General features: G+C 31.6%; 1 protein-coding gene across 5 annotated transcripts in view; it reads left to right on the plus strand.

Annotated features, from left to right (window-relative positions):
• Positions 1 to 15582, plus strand: part of LOC148597873 (adhesion G protein-coupled receptor G6-like) — a 41342-nt gene extending 25760 nt beyond the window's left edge. For 4 of the 5 annotated variants that reach the window (XM_088561845.1, XM_088561844.1, XM_088561848.1 and 1 more), the window contains 9 exons: positions 5429 to 5578; positions 8542 to 8669; positions 9382 to 9505; positions 10203 to 10347; positions 10783 to 10858; positions 11832 to 12229; positions 13844 to 13867; positions 14469 to 14552; positions 15215 to 15582. In XM_088561845.1, coding sequence (XP_088417971.1) covers positions 5429 to 5578; positions 8542 to 8669; positions 9382 to 9505; positions 10203 to 10347; positions 10783 to 10858; positions 11832 to 12229; positions 13844 to 13867; positions 14469 to 14552; positions 15215 to 15279 — 1194 coding nt within the window. In that variant the 3' untranslated portion in view covers positions 15280 to 15582. Of the gene's footprint in view, positions 1 to 5428; positions 5579 to 8541; positions 8670 to 9381; positions 9506 to 10202; positions 10348 to 10782; positions 10859 to 11831; positions 12230 to 13843; positions 13868 to 14468; positions 14557 to 15214 lie in introns of all 5 variants that reach the window. The other variant, XM_088561846.1, reaches the window with a different exon arrangement.
• The last annotated feature ends 608 nt before the right edge of the window (positions 15583 to 16190 follow it).

Genomic DNA, 16190 nt, shown 5'->3' on the forward strand with positions numbered 1-16190 from the left:
AATTGTTACCTATACATTGATTGCATCTATATTTCCATAAAAATTGAGTTGATTTGACCCTGTGTTCATGCACCGATATAAACATAATATTCATATTATTTAAACAAACCAGTTAAATTAAAAGGAAATGTAAGCGATAATATATACTTCTCTTCGAGGCTACGAAACAAAAGGTATAAAGTTTTATGGTCGTCATCATGAACTCGTGGATGGTTATAGTGTATCCATCTGCAACATGAAAACTAATTTATTCAACGGGTCATATTTTTCCTTTCCTCGTTTGTCTACCTCGGACTTGACTTTTTATGAGCAACTCCGGTGTTTCTAGAAAAGCAGAGGACGCTTACCCTACCAGCGCACATTATCCATGCTCCCAGTTTTAAGTGGAGTCCGAGTTGCTCATTTACATTTGTTACTTTGTATGTATGATTTTAGTTATTTTATGTTCTTTGTTGTGTATGTCTGTTTTCCATGTCTGGTCTTATCCCTGGATTATATTCTTTTGATTACCGCTATAACATTCGTTGCCTTGATTCCCTTTTTAATATTTTGTTATACATCGCCTTACTATGATATGGTATACATTTCTTACTCATTCCCGCGTGTGTTGCAAGCAAACCTTGTAAAACAAACAGCAATGTCCACATATAATATAGCACACAATGTATATGTAAAGTGAAATAGCACTACTAAGTTACATAAGTCTGAATAGGGTACATTGTGTTCTTACTAGTGCTAACTCTGTCTTAACCCTTCTAAATATGTCTGAAAAATACTTGGATTATCTTGACCGAGTCTCAGCTTGTCCAAACTAGTCTCAAATAGTCTCGACCATGTCTCGACTTGTCTTGACACAGTCTTGACACAGTCTTGACCTGTCTCGACTAAGTTTTCACAAGTCTTAACTTGTCTCGACCAGTCTCGAATAGTCTCGACTTAGTCTCAACCAGTCTCGACTTAGTCTCAACCAATCTCGACTAAGTCTTAAACTGTCTCGTCTCAACAATTTAATTCAAAGTTTGCATTAACCTTATTAGCCTAGACATGAGTTTTTCATCCATTATAGCATTAGAATGTTTGGAAACTCATTTATTTTAAGGTGGAAACGTTTACTGTATTTGAAGTATATTTTTTTTCTGAAGAAAGATACTTTTTAATATCTAAATATTAGATAGATCTTTACTTAACATTTTACGACAAATTGTATTTTGTCAATTATGTTCGTTTAATTTATATTTTTTTCTGTAGTTCCTTTTTACCTTTTAAAATTGGCTATTGTTTACTTATTCGTTATTGTAATTAACGTTTTATTGGAGCCACTTTAAACATATAATATTCCTAAGTTTTTCTACCCGGGATATATCTAAATAGTTGTGGGCCTTGAAATATTGCGTTTTACTTGGGACTGTAACTTATGAATTAATGAAAATAAAAATGTACTTCAATTTCAAAAGTTACTTAAAATTACACAAATATTCCCACTTTTTTAACAAATTGCATGCATGTAATTAGATAACTATAAAGTTTTACAATGGACTTAAAAACTGCCATTTGAGGGGTAGTACCCCAAACATGAGGGGTTCCCGAACTTGAGGTCTGGTAACCTCTGACAGTCGGTTTAGGGGAAATTTCCCTGATTTCAACTTTATGTGAGAGATTTTGCGTCACAAATTTTTTCCTCCCCAAAATATATTAAACAAATCTTGTAAAATGTTTATTGTTTTTGTTATGCAACATTTACTCTAAACCACTGTGGTTGATTAAAACTGATTGTTTTCCTAATTTAAAAACCTGCAACTTGTTTCATAATTAAATAATCATGTGCACCATATGAAGTCCTACGTGTATCTGTTTATTGCAACCCCACGCCTGTGTCAACAGATTCTCGAACCGCAAACAGATAAAAGAAGCTACCCACGCTATCTTTAATTTAGAGAAAATCGTCCTTTGAATTAACCACAAGTGAAGTCCGATACATAATGTATTTGGAATTAAGTTAAAAGTTTATATATCATCGTGGATTTATCGCAGGGAATCCGATTAACTATAATAAAAAGCCGACAACAGGGTTGTGGCACAATCGACATAAATCGTCATTTTTTTAAAGAATTAATTTTTAATATAGAAACACTAGTTTTAAACTCCTAGTCTAATATTACATGTAAACATATTTTTAAATAATGATCTCAAATTTGGTTGCAACGTGGAGTTTAGTCACTGAAATACATGAAGTTCTATTTTTATATTTATTCCAATGAGGCATCTCTAAAAATTGCGTTGTTGTTTTCTCGCTAACTCCGCTTTATATTTCATTCGATATCAATACAAATTCATTATGCACATGTATACATAGCCCATGTAACTTATCGAAAACAGCTAGTACTTCGACTATAAATGGTATTACTCAGTGCGTAATCTATCTGTTGTATATTTCAAACCCCAGCGCGCTAAGTAATTGTGCGTGTGCATTATACATGTACGATACATGTGATGTAAAGGAAATGAGCCTCCGTACCAAACATCACACAATGAAAATAATTAATCGTTAAGGTAATTTGTATGTTTATAGTTGAGCTGTCTAATCTTTAAATAGAAATATTCACGTGAATTTTATACATGCAGAAGTGGAGTAAGGGAAGAGCCTTAAATCTCCATTCAGCTCGGAATTTTATCATTTGTTTTTTATTCTTAGTTACAAGTGTAACTACATGTGTATAAGGTTTAAATTTTATTCATATTTCTCGTCTTCGGTTCACTTGTTCAGTACTAGATTTTATAACATTACTTTGATACCAAAATGAACTATATATTCATCTACAAGTATACCGTTAGTATATTACATATTAAATAATTCCACTCAGTATCTGTGTGATGTCACTAAAAACGCAATATACATGCATGTCACTGTCAACTATCAGCTGACTACCATGTGTCTAAATACGTGTTTTATGTTAAATTCTGAAAACTTAATAAATTAGGGAATAATAAAGCCCCTGATTATGTTTTTTATGATATTGGGACCAACTCAAGAAAGGCTCGGCCTAAATTTAGCGATACAACATGCGTGTATACTATATAGATTACTATATAGAAAAACAGTAATACAAATGTACACATTGACAATTCATCATATAGGTACATTGTACATGTACATATACGAAGTCCCTTTTAATTTGATACAGGTCAGTAACTATACAAATGTAAAAAAAAATTTCACTTCTATACCCCTGCGTTACTGGCTCCTGTCTGACACCAATAGACAATTGTTCGTTTAAAATAAAATCGATCTAAGTATTACACCGAAATTGCTGTCTGAAAATGAATAGCTTATAAACCATAGAAACAACCTGCTTACATCTCAGATGATTATGATGATTGATTTTCTAATGCATAGCCAAACTACAAACTAAAAGGAGTGAATAATTGCATGTTTTTATAACATGTATATCGTTAAACATGAAGCTGAGTCAAATTTGCTGCATGCCACTTGTCAGCTTTTTACTAGATAAAAAGTGAGGTAGTTCATAAACCTTTTGTATATTATGTCAAACATGTACATGTAACCACAGAAGCTTATTAGCATCAACTAAACTGGTTTATTTTTATATGTTTGCGTTATCATGAGAAATTATGCATCTACAACATTAACGCGGAACATCCGCTACAGATTTTGAATACATATCTCGTAATACTTATACAAGTTACATTTTAACAAAAAAAAGACAGCCAAACACATTGTTTTCGGTGCAAGCGAGAGTGTGATCTTCTTTAATTTGGCTGTACGACTAGTTTAAAGCAGGGTCTTTTCGATTGGTAAAACATTCTCGTTTTTTCTGCAAAAAAAAAAAAACAAAAAAAGTAACAAAAAAAAAAAAACCTTAAACCATATCATTAAATGGTCAGGCATTTGGATATAGTTATTCCTAAATTTGCAAAGTGAATATGTCAAGATGTAGAGTGTCCATACTTCCGTCAGTCCATACTATCTTCCTTCCTTATGCTGTATAGAGGATGCATATCGCATCTCTCATATCTTCAATTATTTTTAAAATGCTTAAATTATATTATGGTTTCTCTTCCGACTATACATAGATGTACTTAAGATATAAAAAATAATTGCAAATTAATTTAAATAGATAATACTATAATTGACAAGCACGATTTACCCATTTTCTTCTCAAATCCTCTTATAAGATATAATTTTTATTTCATAAAAAACTGCACACACAACATGGATAAAAAAACAAATAAAAAGAAGAGAAAAGAAGAAGTCTATTATTTTTTTGTAATTAATATATCACACAAACATTATATATCAACATAGATCTGTATAACAATGAAACAATATTATCATTTTATACGGTACCATGTTTATCGCTTATGTGATTCAAGTAGTTCATGTACATGTAGGTATTGTAATCTCGAGGATCGTAATAAATGCCATCTGTCGGGTCGGTTGTACGGTATATTGTATATTGTCTGAATCTGAATAGCTTAAATACGCGTATACAATTTTCTCTGGTATAATGATGAACGTCACATACAGGTATGTAGTGTTTTCATCTGGACCTGTGTGTACCCAGGACTTATGAGGGGTGTTAAGATGCACCGAATAGCATTTAGATTCTTTTTAAAAATAATTTCGGGGCTCAACAGGAGTATTAAAAAAAGACGGGCTCTAGAGGTAACCACGAACGGGTTTCAAGCTATAATCTGCACAATTTTGGCCAAATTTTACATTTTTCAGTTGTTACTGAACAATATTGCTGTTTAAATCTAAGAGTAAGTAGAATCTATTATCTACCTGAACATGTTTGTATGTATGCATTGATTTAAATTAATTTCTATTTAATATATTTTTTTTATTTCACAGGCAGCGGTGAAACATCAAAGTTTTCACTTAAACTATTTTTATTTGACTTTCTTTTCATTCTCCATAAAAATTATGCAAAAGGCAATTCATGCATAAAAGGGATACAATAGTTTTATCTTTGAATTCTTAAATGAGGACTGTTTTCAGTCCTAAATTGTTAAATATATGTTATCGAGACAGTTTTAGATTCAATTGAGACTGGTTGAGACTTCTTTAAGACTATTCAAGACTGGTAAGACTGTTCTAGACTCTTCGAGACAGATTGGGACTGGTGAAAACGTGGTCGGTCTAGGCTGGTCGAGACAAGATAAGACAAGTCGAGACTGGATCAAGACAAGTCGAGACACAGTCAAGTCTTTTTGAGACTTGATTGGACATGGTGAGAATCAGTCGAGACAATCAAAGTATTTTTAAGACATACTTAGAGAAGTTAAGACAGAGTTAGCACAAGTTAGAATAAAAAGTACCTATTCAGATTTATATAACTTAGTAGGTTTCAATTGGTCTTTGACAAAGAAATGTTATCTTTACTGACTTATTTCTCTTATATTATAGATCTCTGATAATCCACAGTGTGTTTTCGTTGTTAATAGTGGATCATCAGAACTTGTCTGGTCATCAAAGGGATGTAATGTTAAACACCACGTGCCTGACAGTCAGACCGATTGTGAATGTAACCACTTGACAAGTTTTGCCTTATTGATGGTAACTAGATATGATACACTTTTTTGTTAGTACCGTCCACGATTTTGTATTACATGATGTATGATGAGTTGAGTAAAGGGATTTGGATGTTGAAGAACAAAGAAACATAGTACAGTACCTGAACCGATCCGTACAACAAAATTGCGATCAGTCATCGATCACCGATCAGTTTCAGGTCAGCCATTGATCCGTCAAACCGATCCGTTTAACTGGTGATCGCATCACGTGACAACAGATCGGTCAATGTATTTTACGGTTTTGTTTTGTTTTTGTTGTCAATTTTACAAATATTTACATAATGTAATATATTTAAACGTCAATTTATACTTTTAATTTTACATTTGGTGTATTCAAAACAGATCTTACGTCATTTTACATAACAAAACTGCGATCAGATCGGTCAATGTTCATCGGTCATCGATCAGTCAGCAATCAATCAGTCAACGGTCATCGATCCATCAAATCTTTGCACGGATCGGTTCAAGGACTGTAAATGTAATTTGAAGTGACAATGAAAAATAATATTAGGGTTCATCTTTACCTCAATTTAACCACATTCACTCTGACTACAGCCAAACCGGTGTATCCAGAACACATTTTTTAGCATTGCATCTCAAAGCTATTAATGAGTTACATCAATTTTATGTGAAATGATATAGAAATAAAACTAGCCTAACATTTGCTGTTTATTTTTTTTCAATTCTATAGAGAGTGCCAAAAATAACTAAGCTGAAATAATATTTTGAGATTTTCCTTCCCTATAAAAAGGTAAATTATGATCACATTGCCCATAGACGGACAATAGGTAATTTAAACTGTGTAAATAAGTGGATCATATCAAGTGAATATCTGGCACTCTCTGCGAAATTGATAAAGAGTATACAGCGAAAGTAAAGTAAGTTTTTGATATCATTTTACATGAAAATTGATGTCACCTTTTTCATATCTAGGCGATGAAAAGCCTATAAAAATGTTCCCAATACACATGTTTGTCGGTAGTCAGGGAGGGCGAAAAGGCAACAATGAACCTTTAGGATGCTATGGAGAGTTATGACTAATTTAGAATTAGGGCAATGGAGAACCGGGCATGGTATATGGTGTAGTTAGGAAATAGTACTTACTATTCAATAAATATATCTTCATCTCTTAGCTATGTCAACAATCACAACCGTTTTGTATACAAGTTGTATCATAGCATAAATAGTTAATTTTAAATGCGTTTTTCCCTTTCTTTTTTGTTTTGTTTTGTATCTTTTTTTTGAATTTTGTATTTACTTCTCTAATTCTAAAGCTTATCAAATAGTGCATCAAACTCATGTTGCACAGTTTTCATTAAAAAAAAAAGGTTTTAATTATTTAAAGGTTCTTATTAAATGGTTGGTTTTTAAATAATACATTTATCAGTTATTAGGGAAGTGCATATACATATATATATATTAGCACAAGTTTCCACATGTATTACGGGAGACGGATTGCTGTGCTAGAAATAATAGACAGTTATTTTATCTATGCTTCGTTGTAAGCAGGCACTCCTTTATTGTTACATTTACTAATGAATTTGCAGTATATATAAATACCAAACTGAGAAAGATACAGGTAAAACACAAAAACCTCACTTTTTTCTAGTCCTACTTTGCTATTTGATTATGCCAATTTTCTGACAAAATAAAAAAAAGAATGACATTGGCTATCAGCAAGCTATGCTTGTGACATTTATTTTTCTTTTACAACCCTTCTTTTGGTAAATTATTACCTTTAATAATATCCACCACATCTTGAGACAAAGAAACTACAGAAACAGCTTTTTCAACTTTTCTTTGCACCTAAATCACAGTACTAAGATTTCTGATAAAAAAGACGACTTTAGTTTAAAAAAAATAAATGTCCCTTACCTGTGAAGCAATACACCTACATCTCTTCATATCGTGCTTATATTCTACAATTGATTCGCTGCGCTAAAGCAAGTGCTAACTATTTTTTTCCCTAACGCCATAACAGACTGCGTTACAGACTTCTGAATCATGGATATGAGAAAAGGCGTCTCAACATTTTTCTTACTGAATTCTTTATCAAGATATCAGTCCTTTGTTGAAAAATATTTAGTTTCTTCTATAACAATGGGTAATGATTCTTTTTGTTAATTATTCATTGTACTGATTTGACCACAGATTTACCGATTAGCCTTATAGCATGCTTATTCTATTTAACCATAACCGGTATATTCACGCACAAATGAAAAAAAGTGGTTTGTTGCCCTGTAAAATCTAGATTACACCCACCATTTCGTTTAAAAATGTCTGTACCAAGTCAAGACTTTTGGGCTACCTACTACCCCGGTCATCTTACATTTATTTTGTCAGATTTGTCTTTGATTTGACTTGATTATGGATTGGATCAGTGTTCGATAATTTTGTTGTTACCATTGTTGATTTGGTTGATTTTAGTGTGGGTGAATGTAGGGTAAGCAAGTCTCGTTCTAGTTTCGTTTTCTTTACAAGAATTTCGGATGTAGAACGTATTGAAAACCGAAGACCGATCTGCATTTAATTGATTACATCCGGGTTCTCCAAACGCTGTATAACAATTCTAAATCTTCTATTTCGTGTTGTTTTCTTAATACCTTTATCATGTAGAAATAGATATTTGTCTTTTTTTTTCATAGGCATTTTATACACAAAAAGACTTTTTTGCCCTTAACACTGAACTCAATGCTCTCTACATGAATTTCCTTCATGCTATTGAATGATAGACATATGGCGTATTTGTACAAAAAGTAAAGTTTGTTTAATGTTTTTTCGTCATATGAAATTACTTCTATCTTAGACATTATATGGATTTTTATATGGAATACCTATTTGTTTTCAAAAACATTTAAATCAGAGTGAAATACCTTAATTTTACGGCTTTTTGTTTATCTGGATGAGTTTTATATAGCCATAAAATATAATTGCACAATTTTGTAGGATATTTACCAGAGTGGAGATACCTTGAGCAAGACTAACCGTCTGGCCTTGACCTACATATCCTATATTGGTTGCGGTGTATCTTTACTTGGATTAGTAATCACTTTGATAACGTATTGTATGTTCAGGTGAGGATATTTACGTGTATTTACAAATGTATTCAAACATGCTTTATCCAAACCCTAAACAATACGAGCCATTAAACTTTTAATCATTAAATTAAACTCGATTTAAAAGGATTAGGATTGCAGAATAAAGACAATGAAAATTTATTGACTAGAAATAAAAAGATACATGAATTTGGGACGAAAAGAAAACAAAAGAACAACATATGAATATGCATTGTTTTAAGTGCTGTATTTAGTTGATTGTTCTCTCTGTTATTAATCTAACATCATTATTTTCTCCATCTCATTTTACCTGCCTTCCCGAAAACTATAACTGTTTCGAGATTGAATTTCTTCATTTCAACTCGTGGGTCAAAACGGTATCCATCTGCAAAATGAAAACATGCCATGGGGTTCCTCTCTCTTTTGTCTACCCCGTACTTTACTTTTGTGTGCAACTCGGCGGGTGTTTCTTGAAAAAAAAACAGAGAACACTTACCCTACCGGTGCCTCTGGTTCATGTTGCCAAAATTTAGCCGAGTAGCTCATTTACTTTTGTTTCTTTATACCTATTATTTTGGTTAATTTATGTTGTCTGTTGAGTGTGTCTTTTTTCGCTGTCTGATCTTTGTCTTTTGATTTCATTCTTAATGTGCTATACATATGATACGTTATGTGATTATAGCCATTATTTACACCTTAGATTTCTTTCGAATTTCATTTCATGTTACAGACACCTCAGGACAAGCAATCCGTCAAAGATACTAATCAACCTGTGTATTTCACTGGCAATGACAAACATTATATTCCTAGTCGGAATGCAAGAGTATACACTTGACAACGACATCGTCTGTAAGGCATGTAATATATATATGACAAGAATGCAGATTATTTATGGTTTTTTCCTATTATTATAATACACATTACTGATATTGTCATTTTATAATAGCTGTCAAAGACTGTATTAAATGAAAAAAAAAGACAAGTGCCGAAAGTATGCCCATATATATATATATATGTATATACAAAAGTTTAAGGCAAATTAGAGGTCTAATATACCTTGCCAATTACTTTGGTGTAGGCAACACGATTTCCTTGATCTGATAAATATATGAATATGTTTTCCATTTGTTATTTGCTGGCAATTGTTTCGCAACTTTTGGTAAAGTATCGTTCAAATATGGAAGTCTAAAAGATATCTTTGTTCTTAAATTAATTAATGAGCAACATCATTTTGAAAAAAAACAATGTAATCAAAACTAGTTTGTACTTTTCTTTTGTCTTATTTCCGTGTCCTGTTGCTTCTGTGAGGTTACACAATTAAGATCCGGCTTATTGAGTTAGACAAGTACTAAGCAGGGTCGATGCGATGGGTCAAATGCTGTCGTTATGAAGTGCATGAAATATTTGTCATGGAATGTTTAACCATAATTAAATAATTGATCAATTGTACTCTACATTTTTGTCTTATTATAAAACAAATTGTATGCCATAGAGCATACAAAGTTTGTTTTTCATGTTTGATGACAGTTCATTTTTTTTAAATAATTGCAGATTGTTGCAGCATCACTGCATTACGTGCTACTGGCTGCTTTATCCTGGATGTTAGTTGAAGCATTCTATATGTACCTTGCTCTTATAAAAGTTTTTAATACATACTTTTCTCACTTTCTTTTGAAATGCTGTCTTTTTGGATGGGGTAAGTCTGACGTGCACTAGTTTAGTTAGTGTAAGATATTTATATATATATCCTTCCGAGGTTGGTATCTTATTTGTTGTTCCTATACATGGTTTTATTATAATTTCTATTTGTAAACTTTCCACCTGCCATGTTTACCATTACCATTTGCCTCATTATCTGCTCCACAGAAGAAAGGTATGTAATGGTACAAACTGTTAAAATCACAGATCAATCGGGAAATTAGCCACTATTTTCCTTATCTTGTACAGGCTTTTACATTTTCATATTTGGAGAAAACATGTTTAATGGCTACCACCCAAATGTGTCTTTCCATAGTGGCCATTTAAGTTTCTGTGTACGTCAACAATGATTTTAATTTTCAAAGTAATAATTAATACATTGATTACAAAATGTTTAATAAATGATTGGGAAGTATTTTTACTTTTAAATAAGGTGTTCCATTGATAGTCGTCGGAGTGACACTAGGTATTGGTTCCACCAATAATTATGGCCAGCAGAAAGGTGGAATGTACGTGAGTTAAAAATAATTATTCACAAGATCAAAATACACATATTTGATAAGTTAAACTAATCTAATTCGATTTGTAACAACCTTTCTGGTAGGTTGATTCGCTTCGAGTAATCCATGTTATATTTTTGTTAAATGATTATTCTCAAAGATATAGTTTAGGCATGTGCATTTTTACTGCCGCAGACCAGGTTATTTTGTAAAACCTGTTCAACAATCAAGGATCAATTACAATATGGGGAAAATTGGAGGAAAAATAACAAGAACAGACACTGCATCCAAAATGTTGGAAATTACAAAAGTAAATTCATTTTGTCCTATAGATGTGTTACACTCCTTGAGACGTTCACGTTTCCCATTTTAGCGTTCGTGCATCGTTTATTGTGCGTTTACACATCGTTTTGCGTTCGTTTAAACGCACTATAAACGCACGATAGAAGCGTTCATTTTTATATTTGTATATTTTGTGCTATTATAAATTTATATAATTTCATGAATTTTAATATCTATTTTTTTCTGTCTTATATGTCAATATTATTATTTTTCATCGTTCGTCTATCGTGCGCACAATAGAAGCGTTCGTTTAAACGCACGATAGAAGCGTTAGTTTATCGTCCGTTTGGGTATCGTGTCTGCGGGAAAACTTAACGTAATAAGGGGTGTTTATGCTTCTGAAGCATCATAGGCATGGGTGGCAATATTCTGTCAAAAGTATCGAAATTATTTTTCATTTATATTGAAAAAATTGATAAATATATGAAAATTAAATGCATTGATAAAGAGACACCAGCTCGTCCTCCATTTTACAAATAATTATTAGTGTTCAACTTTTGACCTTTCATAACATAGTTCTCAAATAAAAAAATGCAATAATATTTAATTACACTAAATTGCATGTGACCAGATATCAGAAATATTTGAATATTTTAACATGAAAATTATATTGTCATCTCTTTCAACGTTTTTTCTTCAGTTGTTGGCTGTCACCTGTACCATTCTATACAGCCTTCCTTGCTCCTGTTGGAATCATTCTTATTCTGAATTTCATAGTATTTAGTTTTGTTGTTCAGATTATAGTTAAAGGAACGGGGACAAAAATAGCAAAAACTGATAGCAACAAAACAAGCGTCTCTCAGCGTTTAAAAGGAGCAATAGGCATAATTGTTCTCCTTGGACTAACATGGGTATTCGCAGTGTTTGCCATTGGAGATGGAGGAATAATATTTCAATATCTGTTTACGGTATTCAACTCGTTACAAGGGCTGTTCATTTTTGTGTTCAACTGTTTGCTAAAGACCGACGCCCAGACTGCATGGAAGAAGAAGTATAGTGGAACTCAATCAAAGTACTCCGATCCTTCTATCAGTAAAAGTGAGAAAATTAGATCGATTCAAATTATATTTTTAATAATGATGCAATTGTTAAAATGAGTTGTCCAAATCTCTTTCATAACGTCATATATTTTTTTTTCATTTCGTTTTCTTAGATATTTCTCTACATACCATTTAGTATATGTGAGAACTTTATAAATATGAGTCTTGCACTTCCTGCATATACTTCGAAAACATCAGATTAACATCGATTACATCTTTGTCCAGTGTGTTTTAGACATTTTGTTGATAAACTGATATTCAAATAGAAACAATATCCGTGCTGGTCTTTTTAATTTACTCTTATAAGGCAGATTTTATAACAGCATGGACGGAAAATGGCCAAGTTCTTTAGCCTTAGTTTTCCACAACTTTATTTCTCATATTTCTAGATCTACAATAATAAATTTACGTGTAGAAAAAAGGTAAACAATTTAACCAAAAAAAAACCCAAACAAACAAACAAACAAACAAACAAACAAACAAACACACAAACAAACATACATACGTAATTACGTGAATTTGCAGTCCTCAATTTTCCATTGGTTGTGATGGTACCAGTCAAGCATATGGAGTTTAGTTTCTGTAGCACAATATGCATATTACGGAAGAGTTTTTTGTGGTTTAATATTTTAGTAGTGTGTTAAGCGTCTTGGAAATAATTAGACTCATGTTTTCGTTTCAATGATGTTAAGGTCGACACCGTGAACTCGTTGATCGTAATGATGCAGTGTTCAATTCCAGCTTGAAAACAGATTTGTTTAAAAGTTGAAGTTTTTGTCTTCGTTTAAGTCCGGATCAACATATTATGAGGACGCCTACCCTACCTTTGCAAATTTTCCAAAATGCGTTTCACTGGATCTTATTATTTATAGTGCTAGCGCTGTTTGTGATGTTTTATCTGTTTTCTTGGTATATGGTTTGTTCTTCGATGAGAACTATCTTGTTTTGTTCTTAAATTGCATCATTGATTTTACTTTATAATGTTAAGTACGTCGTTGGCTTGTCTATATGATGTGACGTTTTGTTAAAATGACCGCTGAAAAAAACAAAAACAAAAACAAAAAACAAAAAACAAAACAAACAAAAAACAAAAAACAAAAAAATTGTTGGTTTTCTTTTTGCGAGATCGCTTTTTTTTCTTCTTTTTTTGTATAAATGTAGTTGTTACTGTGTCGTTGCTAACTTCGATCGGTTTAAATTCTGTGTTACAAATAATCCCAAACTAAATACCGTTTTGATTAACAATAAAGTTTAGTATTAGCTGAAATTGTTTAGAAGTTACATGTTTATACCGAGGGTCATTTTTCACTATATGGTAAACTAGACAAGTTTTTACTAAACGACACGAAATTTAGAAACTTCTTATATTAAATAATCAGTAAATATTTTTTGGAAAAACAGTTAAGTCAAATAACTTGAAATTGTAATATCTATGATGGGAACGCGCTTCCATCGGTTAATAGATAAGTCACGATTGTTTTCTATGTTGAATTTGTAAACAAACCTCTCATTAATTATTCTAGAAATTTAACTTTTCTTTGTATGATTAAGTAATGTTTCTTACACCTGCTCTTCGTTTGGTTAACATGCATGTATTTTGTTTCCTTTTTAGACAAAAGGGATATACAAAGCAGGGGTATGTTATATTACAATTTTCATGTGACTACATTATTCATTGCACTCTAAATATTATCCAAAAACATAATGTCTTGTATCGACCCCAATACAGTTAAAGGTACCTGGTTATCAACAAATGATTGGGAAAAAATAATACCAAATAATGCGCTGTAAAAAACAAAAACAAGACAAAAGAGAACTAAATAAAAAATCGTATTATATGTCCTGCTTTTGCAAATATGCATATAATACTTTTGTAAATGCAATAACGATCTTTAAGAGTTGAAATGTTTTCAGGAATAACAGTAAAACTCAAGGCGAATTGTCAATGCGATTTCTGGTGTTATATTCTTTTTATATATTATCAAAAAACAAATATTAAACGCTTAACAGACGTTAGTCAAACCAATATCTACAACGAATCATAAAGAATAGTAACCAACGACACAATACATGCATATTAAAACAAAACAACAATCTGGGAACTTGTCGAAATCAGGCGCTTTACATCAATACTTATGCTTCATACATTTATTATTTGAAATCCTTAAGTACAACTGTGTAATAATTAGACAGGTTTCACTCTCATATTTGATTTCTAAATTGTTATTTTATTTTAGACACAAGGTCTGATTTTAATACATCCGATGAAATGGACAGTAAGAATGGTTTTACAGATATAAAGAAAAAGAAAGCCAACAACTGTAGGTAAAAAAATATATTTAGTTTTGAATGTTTTATTTTTTTTATTTTGAATCGTTGTGTAAAAGCGTGGACTGTAACATAACTTCAATAAAACACGCTGACGTTTCGTGTCCAAATGTATGACCGGTCAACGCTCTCCAATGCACATGAAATATCTAAACATGAAACATTCAATTCTTATATTTACATTGCATATGTATCTCTTATTTTGTTTCTTTAATATTTTAGACTTATTTTTATACTTAGAAAGTTGGAAATAATTAGCGATCAATAAAAGTTGTCCACTTTATTGATTGCGTAGCCTATATCAATAATTGTAGGATGTGCTTCATTGACTCATCAAGCGTCATTTGTATAGCCGACTATCCAACGAGATTAACGTATCTATTATATTAACAGTATTTTTTTATTTGATCCTTGTTTGTTTATTTGTTTGTTTGTACAAGACTGGTAATATACACAACATTGACTCTTGATTGAATTGCCTGACAATTTTTTATCGTTTTGTTTAAATATTTGGCTATTGTTAATTTCGAAAATGAACACAAAATGTTCAATTTCTCCACAATTACATTTCAAAATCGAACATTAAATTTAATATATCAAAAAATATTAAATCAAGTAAAAATCAAACGCATTTTATTTTTTTTTTTTTTTGCAGATTCTGATGTTCGAGGAAAATCAAAGGAGATTCGTTTCCCGTCATATTCCGAAGAATACACTTGATGTTGTGCAATATTTAACCGAAAGACAGACTGCATCTTCAATATTGCTTAAAATATCATCTTTGAAATATAACTCCTGGTGTACATAAGATTCAGCATTTTCTATTGTAATGTTATAACATTCATTAATTAGACAGATTTAATTTTGTACGATCTTTTTTCTTCTTTTTAATTTTCAGTAGGATTTTGTTATACAATTAACACAATTGAACACAATATACGAATACCTTTGCTAAAATTTATCTACTTAATACGTATGACTTATATAACGCATTATTTAGAAATAAATGTTTACGGCATGTTATCATTTTTAAATCATATTTTCTTAATTTATCGCAGGAGTGTACTGATTTTGTTTTCTAACTCGGTGGGTGTTTCATGTAAAAGCAAGGAAGCCGTCCCTACCAGTGCAACTTGTTTATGCTCCCAATATATAGTGGTGACCGGGTGTCTCATATTCTCTTATCTCTTTGTACGTGTTATTTTCATTATTTCATGTTCTTTGTTTTGTGTGTCTGGTTTCCATGTGTGGTCTTGGTCCCTGGATAACATTTTTTGTGCTTTTAAATTTCATTAGAATCTTGATTCCTTGAATATTGTCTTATTTCTTATGGTGAATACAAAGGGTTAGCAACGTAAATTAGTTTCTAAAAGTGCATGTTCAGGTAACTAATTTACATCTGTTTCTAAATTTAATTTTAATTGTACAAAAACTCTTTTTGAAATCAAAGCATGCTACGGCTTTTTCAAATATAGTATTGAATACAATAAATCAGCTCATCTAAGGTTTCATGTAATGCAAACATATTTAAAGACAGATTAACACAGAAAAATGTCAGTTTTTAGCCATTTTAATTTAACATGGACCGAGACGTCTGTGAACGCTTTCTAAAATGCTTACACACAACACAT

This window comes from Perna viridis, chromosome 14 (genome assembly GCF_037379345.1).
Source record: "Perna viridis isolate PV_CMFRI_1.1 ecotype Kerala chromosome 14, ASM3737934v1, whole genome shotgun sequence".
NCBI classification, from domain to species: Eukaryota; Metazoa; Mollusca; class Bivalvia; order Mytilida; family Mytilidae; genus Perna; species Perna viridis.